General features: G+C 36.6%; 1 protein-coding gene and 1 pseudogene across 1 annotated transcript; both read left to right on the top strand.

Annotated features, from left to right (window-relative positions):
- Positions 1-6,077: 6,077 nt before the first annotated feature.
- LOC143623449 (ABC transporter G family member 5 pseudogene) lies at positions 6,078-8,391 on the top strand (annotated as a pseudogene).
- A 4,206-nt stretch (positions 8,392-12,597) lies between these two features.
- Positions 12,598-16,287, top strand: LOC143623448 (MACPF domain-containing protein At4g24290-like). The gene is made up of 7 exons (XM_077094355.1): positions 12,598-13,107; positions 13,241-13,479; positions 13,565-13,757; positions 14,193-14,240; positions 14,368-14,554; positions 14,637-14,803; positions 15,383-16,287. The coding sequence occupies exons 1-7, from the start codon at positions 12,838-12,840 to the stop codon at positions 16,061-16,063; spliced, it is 1,785 nt and encodes a 594-aa protein (XP_076950470.1). The 5' UTR covers positions 12,598-12,837; the 3' UTR covers positions 16,064-16,287.
- Positions 16,288-19,007: the final 2,720 nt, after the last annotated feature.

The following is a 19,007-nucleotide window of genomic DNA, read 5'->3' as shown; positions in this document are numbered from 1 at the left end:
GATTTCTGGTGAGATAGATAACACTTATGTAGTCGTAATAGACGATTATGGCATGGTGCTTTTGTGATCCATGTTTAAGAGTGGAATCATGGGGAGTTTTAGGAATTTGAGAAATTGGGGGACTATGTAGATTAAATAGTTGTTTTGGTTTCGATTTCGTCAAAGATAACATGATCAGAAAAGATTATTTGGCTGGCTATAAAGTCTTAACATTTAAACTCTTAATAGTTCAAGAGATAATTAAGGAAAACACGTGAACGAATATGAGAATAGGAAAGAGGGGGTTGTTTAGAATGTAGGTTGGGTATTGTTTTTAAGCACTTGGGTTGGGAGGATGCTTAGAGGGCATTTGGTGCGTTGAAGACTTGAAGAGCATGATACCAAAAATTGGTTGGAGTCAGGAATGGCGCAAATGATTTTTGCGTTTCACTTTACCGATTTGAAAGGAAGTATAGAGCACGAGAATCGGAAAACCATTCCATTATAGTACAAAAATATTGGAATGTATTATTGGCGGATTCTTTGTCGTTGTCGTTAGGGCCGACTCAACCTTTACGGAGGCCTAAAGCGAGCTCTAAAACTGAGGCCTTTTTTATTTTTTATATATTTTTTGTATGTGTATAAATTAAATATGTTTTTTAAGATAACGTTTCTAGCTTTACTAGATGCGTTGGAATCAGCTTTGATTGTCACCTAAATTAATTAAATTAACTGATTCTTACATCAATTAAAAACCCCAGCTTCAAATTGCATCAGAAGCCCAGTTTCATAATAACGTACAAGCCCAGTTTTTTTTTAATTGGGGCCTTAATACATATTGGGCCTAAAGTCCTACCTTTAAAATATTGACCCATGAGCCGGGCCTGGTTGTCGTGCGTGAAAACAACATTATTTACAGTTAAACTTAGCTAGATTTAAAACCCGCCGTGTTGCGGAGGAGTCTTCATGCAAAGTCGGTCGGCATCGATGAAGTTCGTCACAACATCTAAATAAAAAAATGATATGTAAACGTCCAAAATAGTGTTAGCAAACGCAACTTATGATAAAGGCGTATAGCTTATGATACAAAAATAACATATGTAAAACCACGTTTATTCCGTTGGCAAAATACGGGGGTAGTGGCGGAAATTTGGCCGGTATCGATAGGTTTGCCACGGTACTGGAACTAAACACAAAAGATTATCTCGAAAAATTATCATATTTGAAAAAGAAAAAACAAAACACCAACGTTGCAGCGGCGAGCCGACACATATTCTGACGGTATTGGTTAGGTTCGTTATCGTATCAGAAGTAAACATAAAAAAAAGAAAAAAACAAAACACGGGCATTGCACGGCGAGCCGACACACATTCGGTCGGTATTGGTTAGGCTCGTCATTGTATCAAAAGTAAACATAAAAACTATTTTCCTTATTGGCTAGGTTCGTTACGGTACCAAAATTAAATAAAAAACACGGGTGTTGCGTCGACGAGACGTTATGTATTTAGTTGACATCGCTTAGATTCGTTACGATACCGAAACTAAATCTAAAACTTAATTTTCTTCAAATTACTATAAAAATAAACGTTTAAAAATAATCCTAAAGTCGCCCAAGATGAAAAAGAAAATATACATCAGCAAGGACAAGGAGGTTCGAACTGGGCAAAGAAAACCCAAAGAAGTTACCAGAGAAAACTCTAGCCAACCCACTATAACAACAAAGTTGTTTAAATCATGAAACTAAATTGATAAATATACAAACTAAATGTTTCTAAAAAAGGTTGTGGCACCAACATTTTGCTTTTAATCTATATAGATAATTTCAATAATGATATCTAGTTGAAGAAAGGCAAAAAGGCTTGTGATATTAGCAAAACGTAGCTCATAAGTAATTTGTATTGCCATAAAAAACATTAGGTTGCAAAAGTCGTTATGCGCTCTCAGGGCGGTCGACTAGGGAGTTGCGAGTACTCGGTCTAGGCGGGGTGTACTCGGGGAGTACTCGGACATGGTATTTTATAAAGAAATTCAATTTTTTTGAGATTATATATATGTCAAGTATGAAAAGTTTACTAAATATTCTACAAAATACAAATGAAAATACAAAAACGATCAATAACACGTATATAATAGTTCGAGAGCATGTCTCAGTTGATGAAATATGTATCTCAATCGTACTTAAATAAGAGGTTTGCAAGTTTAGAACTTCGAATCGGATGATAACAATGGTGGTTGCGAGTTTAAAACAGAAATTAGGTTGCGTCTTAGCGTAAAAATGAAAAAAAGCAGTGGTGGGCTTTTGGAGAAATTGAGTTTTTTTAATAAAACTCGAAATTTTGTTAAGACCGAGTTGGACCGCCTAGCCCGAGTAGAGCCGCCTAGGACCGAGTTGGACCGCCTAGGGCCGATTCCGAGTTTTTTGACCTTGGAGAAGATAAGCGGCGCAGTGAAGTGTCGAGGCGTGTCTAGGTGCCGAGTACTCGGCCGCCTAGGCCGAGTTTTACAGCACTATAATATAATAGGTCTAATTTATAAGTAGATTTAAAGAACTGTGAGTTGTGCTGAAAAAAATAAGCGTAAAATAAACTTATTTACATTTATTAAAAATAACTTTGAACATTCCAATGAAAATTTTAAATTTTTACATCACAAATAGGAGAAAATAGAAAAGGGCAATTAATTAGAAAGAAAAAAAATTAAATTCCAATTCCATTTTTTGTCCAAACAAATACAATCTTAAAAACAATTGTTTCAAATGATGAAACTAAACACTACTTTTTGTTTTTTCTTTAAAGGCAAAATACAGGACACCTAAATTACATCATTTAACTGAACTAATGTCATGATCAAAGATTAAACTTAGGACCGTTCATAAAAAAAAAACATAAACCTCGATCACTTGTTAACTAAATAAGCTGTTAAAAAACCTATGATTATCGAAAAAGATTAGAAATCACTATCATTATTAAAATATACGTCACTAACACTTTACACTATAATAGTATTTGTAAAAAGAAAAAAGTGTAATATGAGTTTTGGATTTGTAACAAAAATTGGTGGCTTAGAGACTAGAGAGGCCCACAGAAAGTTATGTCACATTGTCACGGAATCTAAACCGTGGCCACAAGTTTTCTATTTTAATTATATTTACTTTTATGTGGATGAACATTTACATTTTACTACACAGTAAGGCTATGTGTAGTGAAGGGGCTACAAATATGGACGAATTATGACACGTGACGTTCAGTTAGCAACGGATGGGAATTTGTTTTTGGAATGTAATGGTGTAGGGGCCACAAACTGGGTTCACAGTATCTTTTTTTATTATTTTCTTTTTATAATTAAACTAAATAAATAAAAACCAATTTATTTAAATAATTAAATAAAAATGCATTAAAATTAAAAAGAAATACAAAAAAAAATACATAACTACAAAAAATACATAACTAAAAGTTAAAAAGAAATACAAAAAAAATACATAACTAAAAATAATACATAACTAAAAATTAAAAAAATACATAACTAAAAAAAATATTAATATCCATAATATTCGCGCAGTTTTTCAATTAGTTGTCGTTGCAATAATGCGGCCTATTCGTGTAACCCGGCCGCTTTGAGGTGTTCGTATTCTTTACTCATTTCCCGTAATTTCAACATAGCGGCAATCTTTTCGTGTTGTTTGTTGGTTTCTCTAATGGCATCGTTGAGTTCCTCGGCACACTTCTCGTGTTTTTTGATGATTTCTCTCATGGTAGCGGTGAGTTCTACGGAGGTCGGTTGGTTCGGGTTGTTTCTAAGATTTATTTTGCTAGATTTTTGAAGGTGTATGTTTATATAGATATGAAATGGAGAAGAAAGATATGAAATGGAGAAGAAATAGAGAAGAAGATGTATGTTTATATATATATATAAATATATTGTTTTAACTATTTTTTTTATTATTATTGATCATTAAAATATTATTATTTTTAAACAATTATGGGCGACAACAACTCTTTGCCCCCGCCCCTTTTCGTCCAAAAATCGCAGGGGGGAGGGGTGTGTGGGGGGGTGTTCCAAAACCTTTTCGCCCCTTTTCGTTGTAGCCCACACCCTACTACATGTAGTCTAACTATGTTAGCTTTCATCCTAAGCTTAGGTAGTTGAGATGAACATCATAGAACTTTAATTAAAACATAAAAATTTTGAGTTTCTCTCACTAGTGACAAAAAAATAGAGAGTTTCAAATTAAGTTATTAGTTTTTTCATATATGATGGGTTTCCTCTCGAGGATGGAATGAAGATGATCGGGTGGGTCAATGACCCGTCAACGATCCAGATGACTGCTAAAAATATTCGTAACAAGACCTCCAAATCCAACCCGATTAAAGGAACCGTCTCGCGTATTGTTCTTCCAATCGCTGCCGTTGGAAAGGATCTCGCGTATTGTTCTTCCAATCGCTGCCGTCGGAAAGGAGGTTTGAATTCGCATGTCGAACTCTTCAAAAAATAATAATAATACTAATAATAATAATAATAATAATAATAACTAGAAGAGTCTCGTATTAAATATTACAAAATATGATTTACATGCAAAATAAGGTTTCAATAATTTCCACCACATATCTAAAGAGCCATGTGAACCCAAGTCACGGGTTTTTTTCCAATCACTCATACCATCAAAATTCTTTGGTGATGAAGACAAAGTTACTTTATTATTATATTTAATTTTTATTAGTTTAATCTAATATTTAAATAATTTGAATCTTCTCAATGCTCCAATCGATTAGCTATAGACTATATATTTATTTTATTTTATTTTATTTTCAGAAAGTTATTCGTGTTTTTGTAAAGGACAAGTCCGAATATTATTACAGATTTCACACACATAAAATATTATTTAATACGTATAGTATATAAGTAATTCTAGCTGGTCCTGCCACTCTTCTCTTTGTATTGTCTACCGAGTATACTATACTTATCCATAATTACTGTTTATATTTAAATCTATTTTATGAGCTGTAGAAGATACTTTCACAAGAAGCCGTGTAGAGAATATATAGACAATATAATATGAAAACAATGGACGTAGGAAATACAACGACAGCAACCATGTACACATACCGGAATAGCACAGCAGGGTATAAGTTCTTTTTTAAAAAGATTAGCTGAGGTGTAGATGCTATTGAGGGGTGCAAAAGAGCCTAGCGGTTGAGAGCTATATATAAGATTGGATCGATAAAAAAACGCTCAAACTGAGCCAAGCCTTGTCAAACCCTAGTCGAGCCGAGCCTGAGCCCCAATTAAAAGCTCATTTAGTTATCCAGCCCGAGCTCGAGCCTTGGAAAGATTGTTTAGGCTCATCAAGAGTTAACATACCTTGTGTATTTTTAAATTTTAGTTGTTTTAGACTTCTATGTAATTATTTCACTACGTATACAACCAAGCTCAAGCTGAAGTTTTGCTCATAAAGGTACTCAACACGAGCTCCACTCGAGCTTAAGCTCGTTTAAGGTTTCTCGAAGTATCTAAAAATAATTAAAAGTGTTAACAAATTAATTACTAAAAAAACACAAGCTAAGCCCAAGCTATAGCTCGAGCATGTAAAAAGACTCACGACCCGAACTTCGAGCTTTATAAAAAGATCTATGCGTAATTATATATATTACAGAGTACAGACTTGCACGTACGTTATTGTTATACATATGTTGCGTAGTTATAAACATGTGTGTGACTATACCATTACTTATTTTGTATGCTAGCGGCATGTGTTATCTTTTTTTTCTCTTTTACTTTGTCCAGAATTACCCTACAAATGTGCATGCGCATATGTGTATATACATCCGTGTCATTACAAGCGTTAAGTAAATAATGTAATTAATTGTATAAGTGGTGATATTAGATTCATACACCTTTTTATTTGTGTGTATGACATCACTTTTTTCCATGTAGCCATACATCCACCATGCGAACGAGTCGTATATATTAGGTCTCATATGATTTGTATGGTGAGTTTTTGAATAGATAGAAGGTGTATGATCAATAACTATAACCAAATCCTTGTGTAACACTCCTACCTTATTAATTTGATGATTTTTGAAAACATAGAGATTTAGGCTCAGAAACATACTTGAACTATATACCTTATTTAATGGAATTTAAAAATAGATATTTTGGCATAGAAACATGTGGAGAGAAGATTACAACTTACAATCCACTTAAGAGATTGTATATTTCACGTGAATCCTTTTGTTTTTTGCATGGCCTGAAACCAGCCTCGAAAATAAGCTGCTGCTGCTGCTGCTGCTGATTGCATGTGAATGATGCATAACCTCCAAGGACTTGGTTGTCATTTCCACTTGGACCTATGCGTATTATGACATTATCCCTTATTATTATCGTTAGCATTATTGTAATTATTATACTTATATATACAAACAAGATTACGGACAAAGAGTAGTACGTCCTTTGATGTGAAAGGCTCCAAAGAAACCTTACAAGTACTCATAATTCCACAACCAAATAACACTTAAAAACCACACACAATAAAAACATATCATTTCACTCCAAATGATTAATAAAAAAGGTTGTGACATTGAAGCAACCGGCATCAACTACACCATCTACACTCAACCCTCTTTCAACCTCTTCAACATTCACCAACAGTTCACTGAACGTCGGGTCCTCAGGGAAGTAAGCTGCCATGCAAAACCCTGGGAAGTCCTAGCCATTGTGGGCCCCAGCGGGGCCGGAAAATCTTCACTTCTCGAAATCCTCGCAGGTAAACTCACCCCTCAGACAGCATCTGTCTATGTCAACTGCAGACCGGTTGACAAGTCAAGGTTTAAAAAGATGTCAGGGTATGTTACTCAAAAAGATACCCTATTTCCTCTACTAACAGTAGAGGAAACCCTAATATTCACCGCCAAGTTGCGGTTAAACCTTTGTAAACCCGCACTGAATTCACATGTGAAAACATTAATGCATGAACTCGGGTTGAGTCATGTGGCTAATGTACGCGTTGGGGATGATCGGGTTCGTGGGATTTCGGGTGGAGAGAGGCGTAGGGTGTCGATTGGTGTCGCGGTTGTGCATGACCCTGCCGTGGTGATTTTGGATGAACCAACTTCGGGTTTGGATAGTAACTCTGCGTTCCAGATAATAGACATGGTTAAAACCATGGCTGAGACTAGAGGCAAGACTGTGGTCCTTAGTATCCACCAGCCAGGGTTTAGAATTATCAAGCTTTTTAACTCTGTGCTTCTTTTAGCTAATGGAAGTGTGTTGCATCAAGGGTCTGTTGATGAGCTTAACCGGTCTCTTCGGTTAATTGGGCTTGAACCACCTCTACATGTTAATATAGTCGAGTTTGCGATTGATTCAATCGATTCGATACAACAACACAAGAACCAAAAGAGTTTAATTCTTGATCAAGAGAATATAACTCCTAATAATTCAAGTATTGTGATACAAGGTAAATTTACTTTACAACAACTATTTCAACAATCAAAAGTAATTGATGTTTATGAACATGAGGAAAGTGAAGAACAAGAGATTATTACGCTAGACGGTTTCGCGAATTCTAGATTCTACGAAACTGTGATCTTGACTCATCGATTTTGGAAGAATATTTCTAGGACGAAAGAGTTATTCGCGTGTCGAACGCTTCAAATGCTTGTTTCGGGTTTGATCCTCGGATCGATTTTTTATAATTTAGATATGGACTTGATTGGAGCTCAAGAAAGGGTAGGTTTGTTTGCTTTCATATTAACATTTTTGCTATCAACTACTGTGGAAGCCTTGCCAGTTTTCTTGCAAGAAAAGGAAATACTAATGAAGGAAACTTCATGTGGAAGTTATAGAGTTTCATCATATGCCATAGCTAATGGACTTGTATACTTGCCATTTTTGCTTATTCTAGCAATTCTATTTGGCACTCCTTTATATTGGTTAGTCGGGTTAAACCCTAATTTCTTCGCGTTTTCGTGGTTTCTACTGCTCATTTGGTTGATTCTCTACACTGCTAACTCAGTGGTGGTGTGTTTTAGTGCATTGGTACCGAATTTCATCGTTGGAAACTCGGTAATATCGGGTGTAATGGGGTCTTTCTTCTTGTTTTCGGGCTATTTCGTGTCGAAACAAGGCATGCCAAAGTATTGGGTTTTCATGCATTATATCTCATTGTTTAAGTATCCATTTGAAGGGTTGTTGAGGAATGAGTTCTCTGGTGGTGAAGGTAAGTGTTTGGAGTATTTGTTTGGGAAGTGTTTGGTGAGTGGTGAAGATGTATTAAGGGAGACTGGAGGGTTTGAGGAGGAAGATAAGTGGAAGAATATTGTGATTATGGTGTGTTTTATTTTGGTTTATAGGTTTATTTCATATGTGATTCTTAGGATTAAATGCTCCCAAAAGGGACTTAATGTTGTCCTCTGATTATTCATATATAATAATTCTTGGTTAATATTTGTTGAAAATTTGGATGTTATATAATATGTGTTGGTTTATAATACTTTATATGTTGGCTATTCTGGTTTAAGTTTCTATTTTATTATTGAAAGCTAAAATCAAATATTAGCTTTAGTCAAGTATTATTGAAATGGAAATGAAAATTTATGTCGTAGATCATAAGGTCTCAAATTTGAATTCAATTTCAATTAGGTTTTATTATAGTGGGTCTTTGAAAAATGGGTTTTTCTTAAAACAGTGGTGAGCTTTTGAGCTATTCAGTGTTGCATGTACTCATGGATATATGATCCGGTTAGCCAGGTTTTATTCGTTGTTCTTTAGAAAATCTATACTATATATAATACACCAAACAAGGGTAAATTAAGACACCTTGATTTTAAGGGATTCACAAATCAATTAACATATGGTACAACCTTTAATGCATCTATGATAAGGGCAAACTTGTCAACAACTAAAAGAGGTTATTAAATAGTTACATAATTGATCCCTTAACATTGCTTAACTTTTGTAAATTTTAAAAATTGTTACAACTATGATCCTTGATCTTTCACTCTTATATGATTTTTATTTTCATTTTTAACTCAACCTCCCTTATTATTTTTAAAAATTAATAACTTTTTCATGTGCTTATACCTTTTTAAGGAAATTATACTGTAAAAACGAACATGTTTTTATCTTTAATTTGAGTATCATATCGTTATAGTTTTTTCATTTAAAAAATATCATTTTACGTAGGGGCGTTTGTTGTCTGGTTTTAATAGATTTTAAATTAACCGTGGGTCAAACCATTAGTAATCGGTTTTGTCGTCGAAAACCGAAACAAACCTTTGAAAATTGAAAACGACCGGGGCAAAAGTTAATGAAAAAATCAATGGTGAAATCAAACCAATGACCGGTTTGAACGTTTTTCGGTTTCAAATCGAACAACGGACATCCATAACTTGTTACATGATTACAAATGTAACTGTTACCCGTTGCATCGCACGGACACTCGTCTAGTATATATATACAATATACTAGACACCTTTCATTCCATATACAAAAGATCAATAAGAAGACAATTTTATTTTTTGTTGCTTTGGCATTCATCGGATTATTGTACTAAAGAATTGGTGGTACCGAGGCCAGGGTCACGGGTGTCATATAGTTCCAAAGCTTCATTAAATAAAAACAATATTTAAATATCATATTGTGGAACAAGTTAAATACCTATATTTTTTGTTTATATTTATCCATTTTTAGCACTTGCAACTGTTATTTCATTAGTGTATTCCTTTTTTATTTAGTTAAAATCATTTCAAAAGATTCATAGACAATGAGTTATTATTATTAATTTAATCACACAAACAAAATAAAAATCACATAAATAAATAATATAACTCCTAATTAAACGAATGACAAAGTAAACTTGGCAAACAGAGTCCGCGTTTCACCTATATTGGGATTGGGGTGTTACAAGTAATGAACTTGGATGATGTTATTACAACCTAGATACCCGGAAAACTCTGGAGGGATAACAAGACATGCATCTAGAGATGTTAAGTTTTAAAATATTCACGTGTTCATGATTGGTATGTGATCAATTACCGCACAATTACCCGCACCATTTTTCCTAAATATATAAATGTATTATAAATTTATAATAACATAACAATTTATTGCAAAATTTTATTTTTTTTAAATAATATCAAATTTACAAAATTGTTAGAAGTGCAGTTAAACATTTGCATATTTATAGTTGGTTTTGAGATGAGTTTAGGATTGAATTTCAGTGGGCATCCAATGGTTAATTTTCAATTATATGAGATCATACACGTGTATACATGATACACACGGATTATATACCCGCAATCCATGTGGGAATCAAGGGATACTAGATGGGTATGAGACGAGATACGGGACAATGAGTTCTAATCAAGTAAGTGATTGAGATTATGAGTACTAGACTCATACTCAACCCACTTTCAATTCTAGACTTAATAATTCATCAAACCTTTTCTATTATACAAGAGTTAATATATGTAATATAATCCAATAAATCAGTTAGGTCTCATACCTGATTGTAGGACAGAGTGCATAAATTAATACACCTAGAGTTTACAAAACATTTAATACGGTTATTGAACCCAAACATGAGATGTGTAACTAAACGTGTCATTTTCTTATACATTAAAGCGAACATCAATAAACGGGTTACATGACACAACATGTTTCACGCTATTCATGTAAGAAGCTAGCTCAGTAACGCGAATGACACGACATGACAAATTTAACACGGTTAAGTATAAGTATTTGAATAATATGAAGTTTACAACACATTTACACGATTATTTACGCAACTCCTGAACAATTAAAAAAATAGAAGATATAAGTAACACAATAAAGAAAGTTACAAAAAATTGCAATCCATACTTAGTTATACACAACTCTAGCACAAAGCCACAAAGTATAAAAATTAGATTTTTGTCATGATTTACCAAAATTCCTCTCATATTCACGAACGATGTGTGATTTTGCTAGAGTATTACAGTCACCTCTTATGGACTCATAATCATCGACGAAGTTATCTCACCGTCTCAATCAAAGACGTGGGATTTGTCTATGGTGTCTCCACAAACACCCTCGAGGCTCATCATCGTCGATCAGATTGCCCCATCTCGAACATCAAACGAGTAGCTCTAATACCATTGTAAGATTCAACCTTCATACCAACCAGTTTCTTGATTTGCCACCAGGAACTCATGAATAAGTTTTTGATTACCAAGGTGGAATGTTCTCACGAGATCAGTTATCATAAAACTACTCTCACCCAAGTTCTTCTTATCCATAACCAATAAACCGAACATGTGTTGGTGGTATCTAATACTATATACTCACTTAGTTCGACTCATATTTTCTTGAACGCATATTGTTCATCACGAGCATATACACATAATTGTGATTCTACATGCTACATACAAAGTCATCACTAACATGACCAAGTTCAACTCAAAATGCACATAATCTCCGATGACATACATTTGGTTATCGTTTTACATCATAGAGAGGTTTTGAGCTTCATTTGTTTTATGCAATCTCAACCCTCATTTACTGGTTAGCAATAAAATCACCAGCTCACGTCTCAGATTCTTTCAGAACAATTTGAAAGTCGGAAACACTTGTGTAAGTACGGTTATTTTTTATCGTTTCAACCTAGTGTTGACCAAAATGGTCACTGAGTTCATCAAGTTTACTATTTAACCCGCTCAAGGTAAAATCATCGTTCTTGTCAAATCAAAAATCTTACAATTTAAGCTAGGATTTCCATCCAAAACAACTTTATTGATGATTATAATCAAAAGCCAGTGCTTATAACACAATCTTTCATAAAATCTCAATGTAAGGTATGCTATTAAAGTTAAACCTAATCAACACGTTAAAATCATGACCATGACTTTTCTAACCTATGGGATTTCATAAATATTCATCATCCTATAAAATCATAACTAAAGAAAAGGAAACTAGGAGCAAAATTTATTTAATGCATAGTTACAATGCCATACTAATAACTTGGAGCTACTTAACGAGCATTAAAACCGCAATTTCTATTATTCACTTGTGTGATATGAGCAGTTGATGTATAAAGATACACGATACAAACATACGACTATACGAGTACAGGCATTTGTTTCACAAGTTTACACGTTTATCTTAATCAAAACAAGAATACGCGTGCACATTACAATGTGACTATACAAAGCATTTTCTTGAACGATGTAACTTAGTCCACACTTAATAAACTTTGTTCTTAGATACGTATACTTCATCTTAACAAAGAAGAAAGAAACTCGTAACCATCAAACTCTATTTTAGAATATAAACTAAAAATAAGTACAAATACATATTACCCGAGAAAGTTCGGCCTAGTAATATCAAAAAGTTAGATAAAATTTTACCTTATGAAAGCTTGTTAGCCCCAAACAATGGACCCTTCACTTGAGAATCAACAACTTATAAGAATGCATAATCAAATTTAATCTATATGCACTTAAATCCTTAATCAAAAAACAAGAATAAGTCATGTTACATCCAAATTAAATAATTATTATTTGGTACACCTACCAATAAAATGTCTTCCCGCCTAAGCTGGCGGCTTAATAAACAACCAACTTTGTTTAACATTTAGCACTTGTTTCTTAGAAACCGAACAGCAGTCATAGGTTGACTTTAATCCGCGTACTCTACACACACAAACCAATCCAATAAAAAACAACCCATTTGATGTTAACTCTCACAACCCATTTCATCATCTCACACTTTATTATTATCATTGTTATTATTATTATTATTATTATTAAATTCAAGAACCTCAAGAAATAGAGTTCACCAAGAAAACCATCACCTGTTTGTTTGTGATTTGGGAAAGAAACTTTGATGAGTAATAAGGAGGTGGCGTTGCGGCTCAAGGAGGCGGGCGAGGCTGCGATCGGGTCCATCGGGTTGGGGTATGATCTGACTGAGGATTTGAGATTGAAATATTGTAAAGGGAAGTCGCCCGAGTCGAGATTGATCGGGATCGATGATGAACAGGTTCGGGATATATCGATCCCGGGTGGGATTTTGATCCAGAATGTGTCGAAATCGATTAATTGTGGGAAAGGTGAACGGATGCGGTTTAGTTCGGATATTCTTAATTTTCAACAGGTATATTTGATATAATATAATCACGGCTCTGATACCATATAGAATAATAAAAAAGCCCGTCAGATATTATGTATTAATGATTAATTTAACCGAAAAGTTGTTTGATTTTTAAGGTGACATGTTGTGTTTGTAGATGTCTGAGCAGTTTAATCAGGATGTTTCATTATCTGGAAGAATCCCAACAGGCCAGTTTAATGCTGCATTTGAGTTCACAGGATCTTGGGCAAAAGATGCTGTCAACACGAAAGCACTCGCGTTAGATGGCGTGTTCATAACGCTTTACAATATCACGCTTGAAAAATCGCAAATTGCATTATGTGATCATGTTAAGAATGCTGTTCCGTTGTCGTGGGAACCTGCAGCATTAGCCAAGTAAGTGAAATATGCATTTTCGGAATATTAATATTTGAAGGGTTTTAAAGTTTTGTTGTTGTTTGGATTGTTTGTGTGGTTTTAGGTTTATTCAAAAGTTTGGTACACATGTAATCACGGGTATTAAAATGGGAGGAAAAGACGTTGTGTATTTGAAGCAACAGCATTCGTCAAATCTTCCTCCCGATGAGGTGTTGAGGAAGCTCAAGGATGTTGCGGAAAAGAGGTTCAGTGGACAACCCGAAAATAACCCGAGAAAAAGCCATGATTTGAATCCGGTTTGACATCTTTGCCTATGTTTTGTGAACGTTATATGTTTACTTGCTAAACTTTGATCATGTTTGATAAAATGTAGCATCCAATTTAGGAGTGAAAATTCCATACATAACTTAGAAATACCACACGAATATAATAAGGTTTTGATTTGTCGAGATTCATGTTTAATTAACGGGTCATGTTCGGGTGTGCCTGCTTTACAGGTCATGTTCGGGTTGACATGCTTAGCCCAAAAAATTAAATAGGCTGGCCCGCCAAGTGTATAGTTAAACAAGTTGTGTTTGGGTTAAACAGTTTTATGTGTGCAGGTTAGGGTTGATGTCTTTGAAACGAATAGATAACCAGTTTAGTAGCAAATAACCATGACACGTAAAATGGCAAGATAGACGATAATATTAATATAACTTCTATGCTTATATTGATCCTTTTCTTTTCAGCTTGAAAGGAACGACTACGGCTTGATAAACTTAGACCCTCCAATCGAGGTTAGAGCTTTGATATCGTCTCTTTATTACTATGTTGCCTACAACTTTCCGATATTGCCCTTGGGAAACAATGATCAAACTAAGACTGAGATTCTGCTCTGTGTCACTTTTTACTGTATCATTTCAGGATATAACTGTTTTCTGGAGGAGAAGAGGAGGAAGTTATAGCAAAAACCTTGACCACCGCACGTGGTGTCAAACCGTTCAAGTTGAACCTCAAGTGATTTCAATGTCGTTTATTCCAATAACATCTTTGTTAAGTGGAATCGATGGCAACGGGTTCTTGACTCATGCCATCAATCTTTATATACGCTGTGAGCAAATACCTCCGTTTATTAACCCGTGTTGAAATGTCCAAAATACCCTTTTAGTAAAATGGTTATGTTTGTTTTGCAGATAAACCACCAATTGAAGAGCTTCAGCAGTTTTTGGAGTTTCAGCTTCCGACACGTTGGGCACCGGAGTTCGGTGAGCTTGCAGTTGGGCCCGAGGGGAAACCGCATCATAGTGCTTCGTTACAGTTCAGATTTATGGGTCCCAAGCTCTATGTTAACACAAATCAGGTACTGTTTTATCTTCAATGGGTCAAATGGGTCGAAAGTCCTCCAAAGGCCTAAATTGTATTTTTCATAAAAAGATTTGAGTAATGTCTGTAGAAAGATTAAAATTTTGGACAAAAAGTACCCACGTGGGCCGACCCGTAACAAAATTGACCATTTTGACTGGCTCATCAAACAGGTCAAACGGGTCAAAAGTCCTCCAGAGGCCCTTATTGGTATTTTTATTCTACAAAACCTTCTAAATCTTATTATTTAAAATATTAAATTTTGGACAAAAGTGTCCCCTCGACCCGACCCGATCATAACAAAGTTAACAATTTTGACTGGCCCATCAAATTGATCAAACGGGTCGAAAGTCCTCCAAAGACCTAAACTGTACTTTTAATCCATAAAACCTTATAAATCATATTATTAAAAAATAACAGATTATTATCCACATAAAAATGTGAGATTTTGGACAAAGAATGTCCCCTCCACCCAACCTGACCCGACCCGTCCCATAACAAAATGGCCCATTTTGACTGGCCCGTCATATTAGCTGTTACATAATACATATTTTCTTTACTGTCAATGGATCTGCAGGTGGATGTCGGTAACACACCCGTAACGGGCCTTCGTCTTTACTTAGAAGGTAAAAAGAACGACTGCTTAGCAATCCATTTGCAGCATCTTTCATCCATACCCAAAAGCTTTAAACTCGTGACTCAACCCAGCCCGAAATTATCGGGCCCAGATTCTCAAGATCGAAGGTACCACGAGAAGGTCCAATGGAAAAGCTTCTCACACATATGCACGGCCCCAGTGGAGTCCGATGACGAGCTCGCAATCGTTACAGGTGCCGAGTTTGAAGTAAGCGATTCGGGCCTAAAACGAGTCCTGTGTTTACGCCTCCGGTTCTCAAAAGTTGTAGGGGCCACGGTGGTTAGACAACCCGAGTGGGACGGGTCACCCGTTTTTGTGTCTCAGAAATCAGGGATCGTTTCGACCCTGATCTCTACTCGGTTTTCAAATGCTCAAAAACCGGCACCACAGCCTAATGTTGTGTTAAACTCAGCTTTACCTGTCGGGCCACCCCCCGTATCGCCTCACGGGAAAAAGCTTTTGAAGTTTGTTGATACCGCTGAGTTGATTAGAGGGCCCCAGGATTTGCCCGGTTATTGGGCTGTCTCAGGGGCTCGGTTGATGGTCGATAAAAGTAAGATATCATTGCGCGCTAAGTTTTCGCTTTTGGCTGTGGTTCCTCCTGATGAAGAACCATTGTAGGATTGATACTTGAGTGTCTGAAATTGTGTTCTGATTTGTTCAAAAATGTTTGTAGTTTTTGTACATTTTGGTGCATTGGTGAATGATGTATAAATTACTATGTATCTTGTCCAGTTAGTTCACTGGGTGATGTGTTTAGTAGGTGATTTTGGTTTTATCACTCATTTTGTTCACTGTGTTGCTTGGATAAAATTGTCTAGTAATTTCATATATTTTTCTTCTAATCTACTCTATAAACATACTACATTTATGAGTTTTATTATTCCCGAAATGTTCTGTGACAGTCGCATCTTTTAGCATGTTTTCCCCCAACGATATCAAACTAACAAGAATCCTAACGCCTTTAGTATGTTGAAACTTACTTTATGATCTAAATTCTTGAGTTGGAAGGGATATTTATGACCTTATTTTATAATCTAAGTTACAAACTTAACATATTGTTTTGTAAATTTGCTATTGGAATTTTGATATCAAGCAAAAAAGGAATATAATTTATTCCTTCAAAGGCCTTCAATTTCAATATGCATTCCAAAAATTCAACCAAATATATTAGAATATTCAACCACTTGTCGTTCTAGCAAGCCCGACAAGCGCATAGACTGCAAGTGCAGCAACCTTTAGGTGACGTGTAGGGGTGCTGCAGCGACGATGTTGAGACGGTGGAGACAAAGACCGATAAATTTCAGTTCCTTTGAAAATTTCCAAATTTGTGGTAAATTTCAATGTTTACCCTTAAACATAATAAGCAAAATAATAAACCTCTCTTAATCCTACCGTTACTTCATTAATCATTATAACAACAATTATAAAGAACTATACAAACTTGGTCCATAACAACCAACAGAAAACATATAACATGTTCATTTTTCAATCTCAAACAAACTAAAATGAAGTTCATAACTTCAAGTAACAACACATTCCTAACATAACTGTAGGGGTATGGTACTAAACCCGGTTTTACGACCCTAAATTTATTATGTTTGGCTTATTTTATTATATGGACTAATACAATGTTATTGGGCCGAGGGGTTTTGTGGAGGTAACCCTAACTGGGCTAGGCCCATTAGGGTACCATGATGGTGGCCATGAGGCTCTCTATATAAGGAGGTCTCCACCTCCTTGTTAGAGGGTCATGCTCAATAAGAGCCACCACCCTATTTTTGTGTCTGTAAACAAGAGATCCTCAGGATTTCTTAGCAGTCACCTCCACACCCCCGAAAAGCCATTGCAGGTCTCAAGCAATCAAAGAAGAAGATCAAGTCGTGGTTCGTTCATCTCGAAATCCGTGGAAACATCGTCATGGATCAGGTCAGATTCATTTCATGCTTCGACATTGGCGCCATCCGTGGGACGGCAACAAACTACCCTTCGATTTTCGTCTCGGCTGTCAGATCTCTCCCAGGAAAAACCCAGATCTGGAAGTTTACAGAAAAAGGCTTCAAGGCTTGTTCTATTAAAGCTCAAAAAGATCCATAGATCTAAAAGAGGCTTCCAGATCTGTGCAAAAAAGAAACTACCTGATTCGGATGATCAAGCCTCCGAATCTGTGATGGTTTTAAATTCTCTCCGCTACGAGCTTCAGATCTATCTAGATCTGATTTACAGATCTAGGTCTAGATTACAGACCTGGATTTTAGGTTTAAAATTACAGATCTCTCAAATTGTAGATCCAAAAATTACCAGACTTCCGCCGCCATGCACGCGCGCTCGCGGATTCTCACTCCGCAGCCATGCATGTGCCACCGCAGGAACCACCATGTGGGTTTCGCGCAAAAGACCTCCACCATGTGGGTTTTGCGCAGAAGACTGCCACCACGCATGCTCGCTGGCGGGTCACCATTCCGCCGACATGCGTGAGCGCAACTCTCCGCCATGCACGCGCGCCCGCGAGTCACCACTCCGTCGCCGTGCATGCGCACATAAGGCCACGCGCCAAACTTAAAGGTTGGGAATCCTCATAAACCCATAAGGCCACGCGCCAAACTTAAAGGTTGGGAATCCTCATAAACCCATAAGGCCAAGCGCCAAACTTAAAGGTTGGGAATCCTCATAAACCCATAAGGCCAAGCGCCAAACTTAAAGGTTGGGAATCCTCATAAACCCATAAGGCCAAGCGCCAAACTTAAAGGTTGGGAATCCTCATAAACCCATAAGGCCACGCGCCAAACTTGAAGGTTGGGAATCCTCATAAACCCATAAGGCCACGCGCCAAACTTGAAGGTTGGGAATCCTCATAAACCCATAAGGCAATGCGCCAAACTTAAAGGTTGGGAATCCTCATAAACCCATAAGGCCACGCGCCAAACTTAAAGGTTGGGAATCCTCAAACCCATAAGGCCATGCGCCAAACTTAAAGGTTGGGAATCCTCATAAACCCATAAGGCCACACGCCAAACTTAAAGGTTGGGAATCCTCATAAACCCATAAGGCCATGCGCCAAACTTAAAGGTTGGGAATCCTCATAAACCCATAAGGCCACGCGCCAAACTTAAAGGTTGGGAATCCTCAAACCCATAAGGCCATGCGCCAAACTAAAGGTCGGGAATCCTCATAAACCCATACGGCTTCGCGCCGAATACAAGACCGAACGCGGCTCCACTCCGCTCAACACGCCGTCATAATTAAACCTATTAACACAAGCCACGTCACATGCGCGCCACCGCGGGTCAACCATTCCGCCATTCTACAGGCGCACCGCCATGATGCTTGAGCGCAGTCGCATATCACATGCTCACGCATATTACATATGCTTACGCATCACATGCTCACGCATATCACATCAGCGCACGCAACATCTGCGCATAGCGCATGACACAGCCTGTGAGCACGCGCATGCAACATCTGCGCGTGGCGCATGACACAGTCTACGTGCACGCGCATGCAACATCTGCGCGTGGCGCATGACACAAAGCCAAAGCCTATGCGCAAGCGCATGAAACATCTG

This window comes from Bidens hawaiensis, unplaced genomic scaffold, assembly GCF_021521415.1.
Source record: "Bidens hawaiensis isolate Kalapana, Puna unplaced genomic scaffold, B.hawaiensis_p1.1 tig00003469_1, whole genome shotgun sequence".
NCBI lineage: Eukaryota > Viridiplantae > Streptophyta > Magnoliopsida > Asterales > Asteraceae > Bidens > Bidens hawaiensis.
The sequence above is the reverse complement of the archived record's forward strand: the minus strand, read 5'-3'. Positions and strand labels throughout refer to the sequence as shown.

Excerpts from the sequence above, each read along its gene's own strand:
- LOC143623448 (XM_077094355.1), top strand. The coding sequence starts at position 12,838 with ATGAGTAATAAGGAGGTGGCGTTGCGGCTCAAGGAGGCGGGCGAGGCT. Across the intron at positions 13,108-13,240 it reads ATATTCTTAATTTTCAACAG|ATGTCTGAGCAGTTTAATCA; the intron begins GTATATTTGATA and ends TTGTGTTTGTAG. Across the intron at positions 14,241-14,367 it reads ACTTAGACCCTCCAATCGAG|GATATAACTGTTTTCTGGAG; the intron begins GTTAGAGCTTTG and ends GTATCATTTCAG.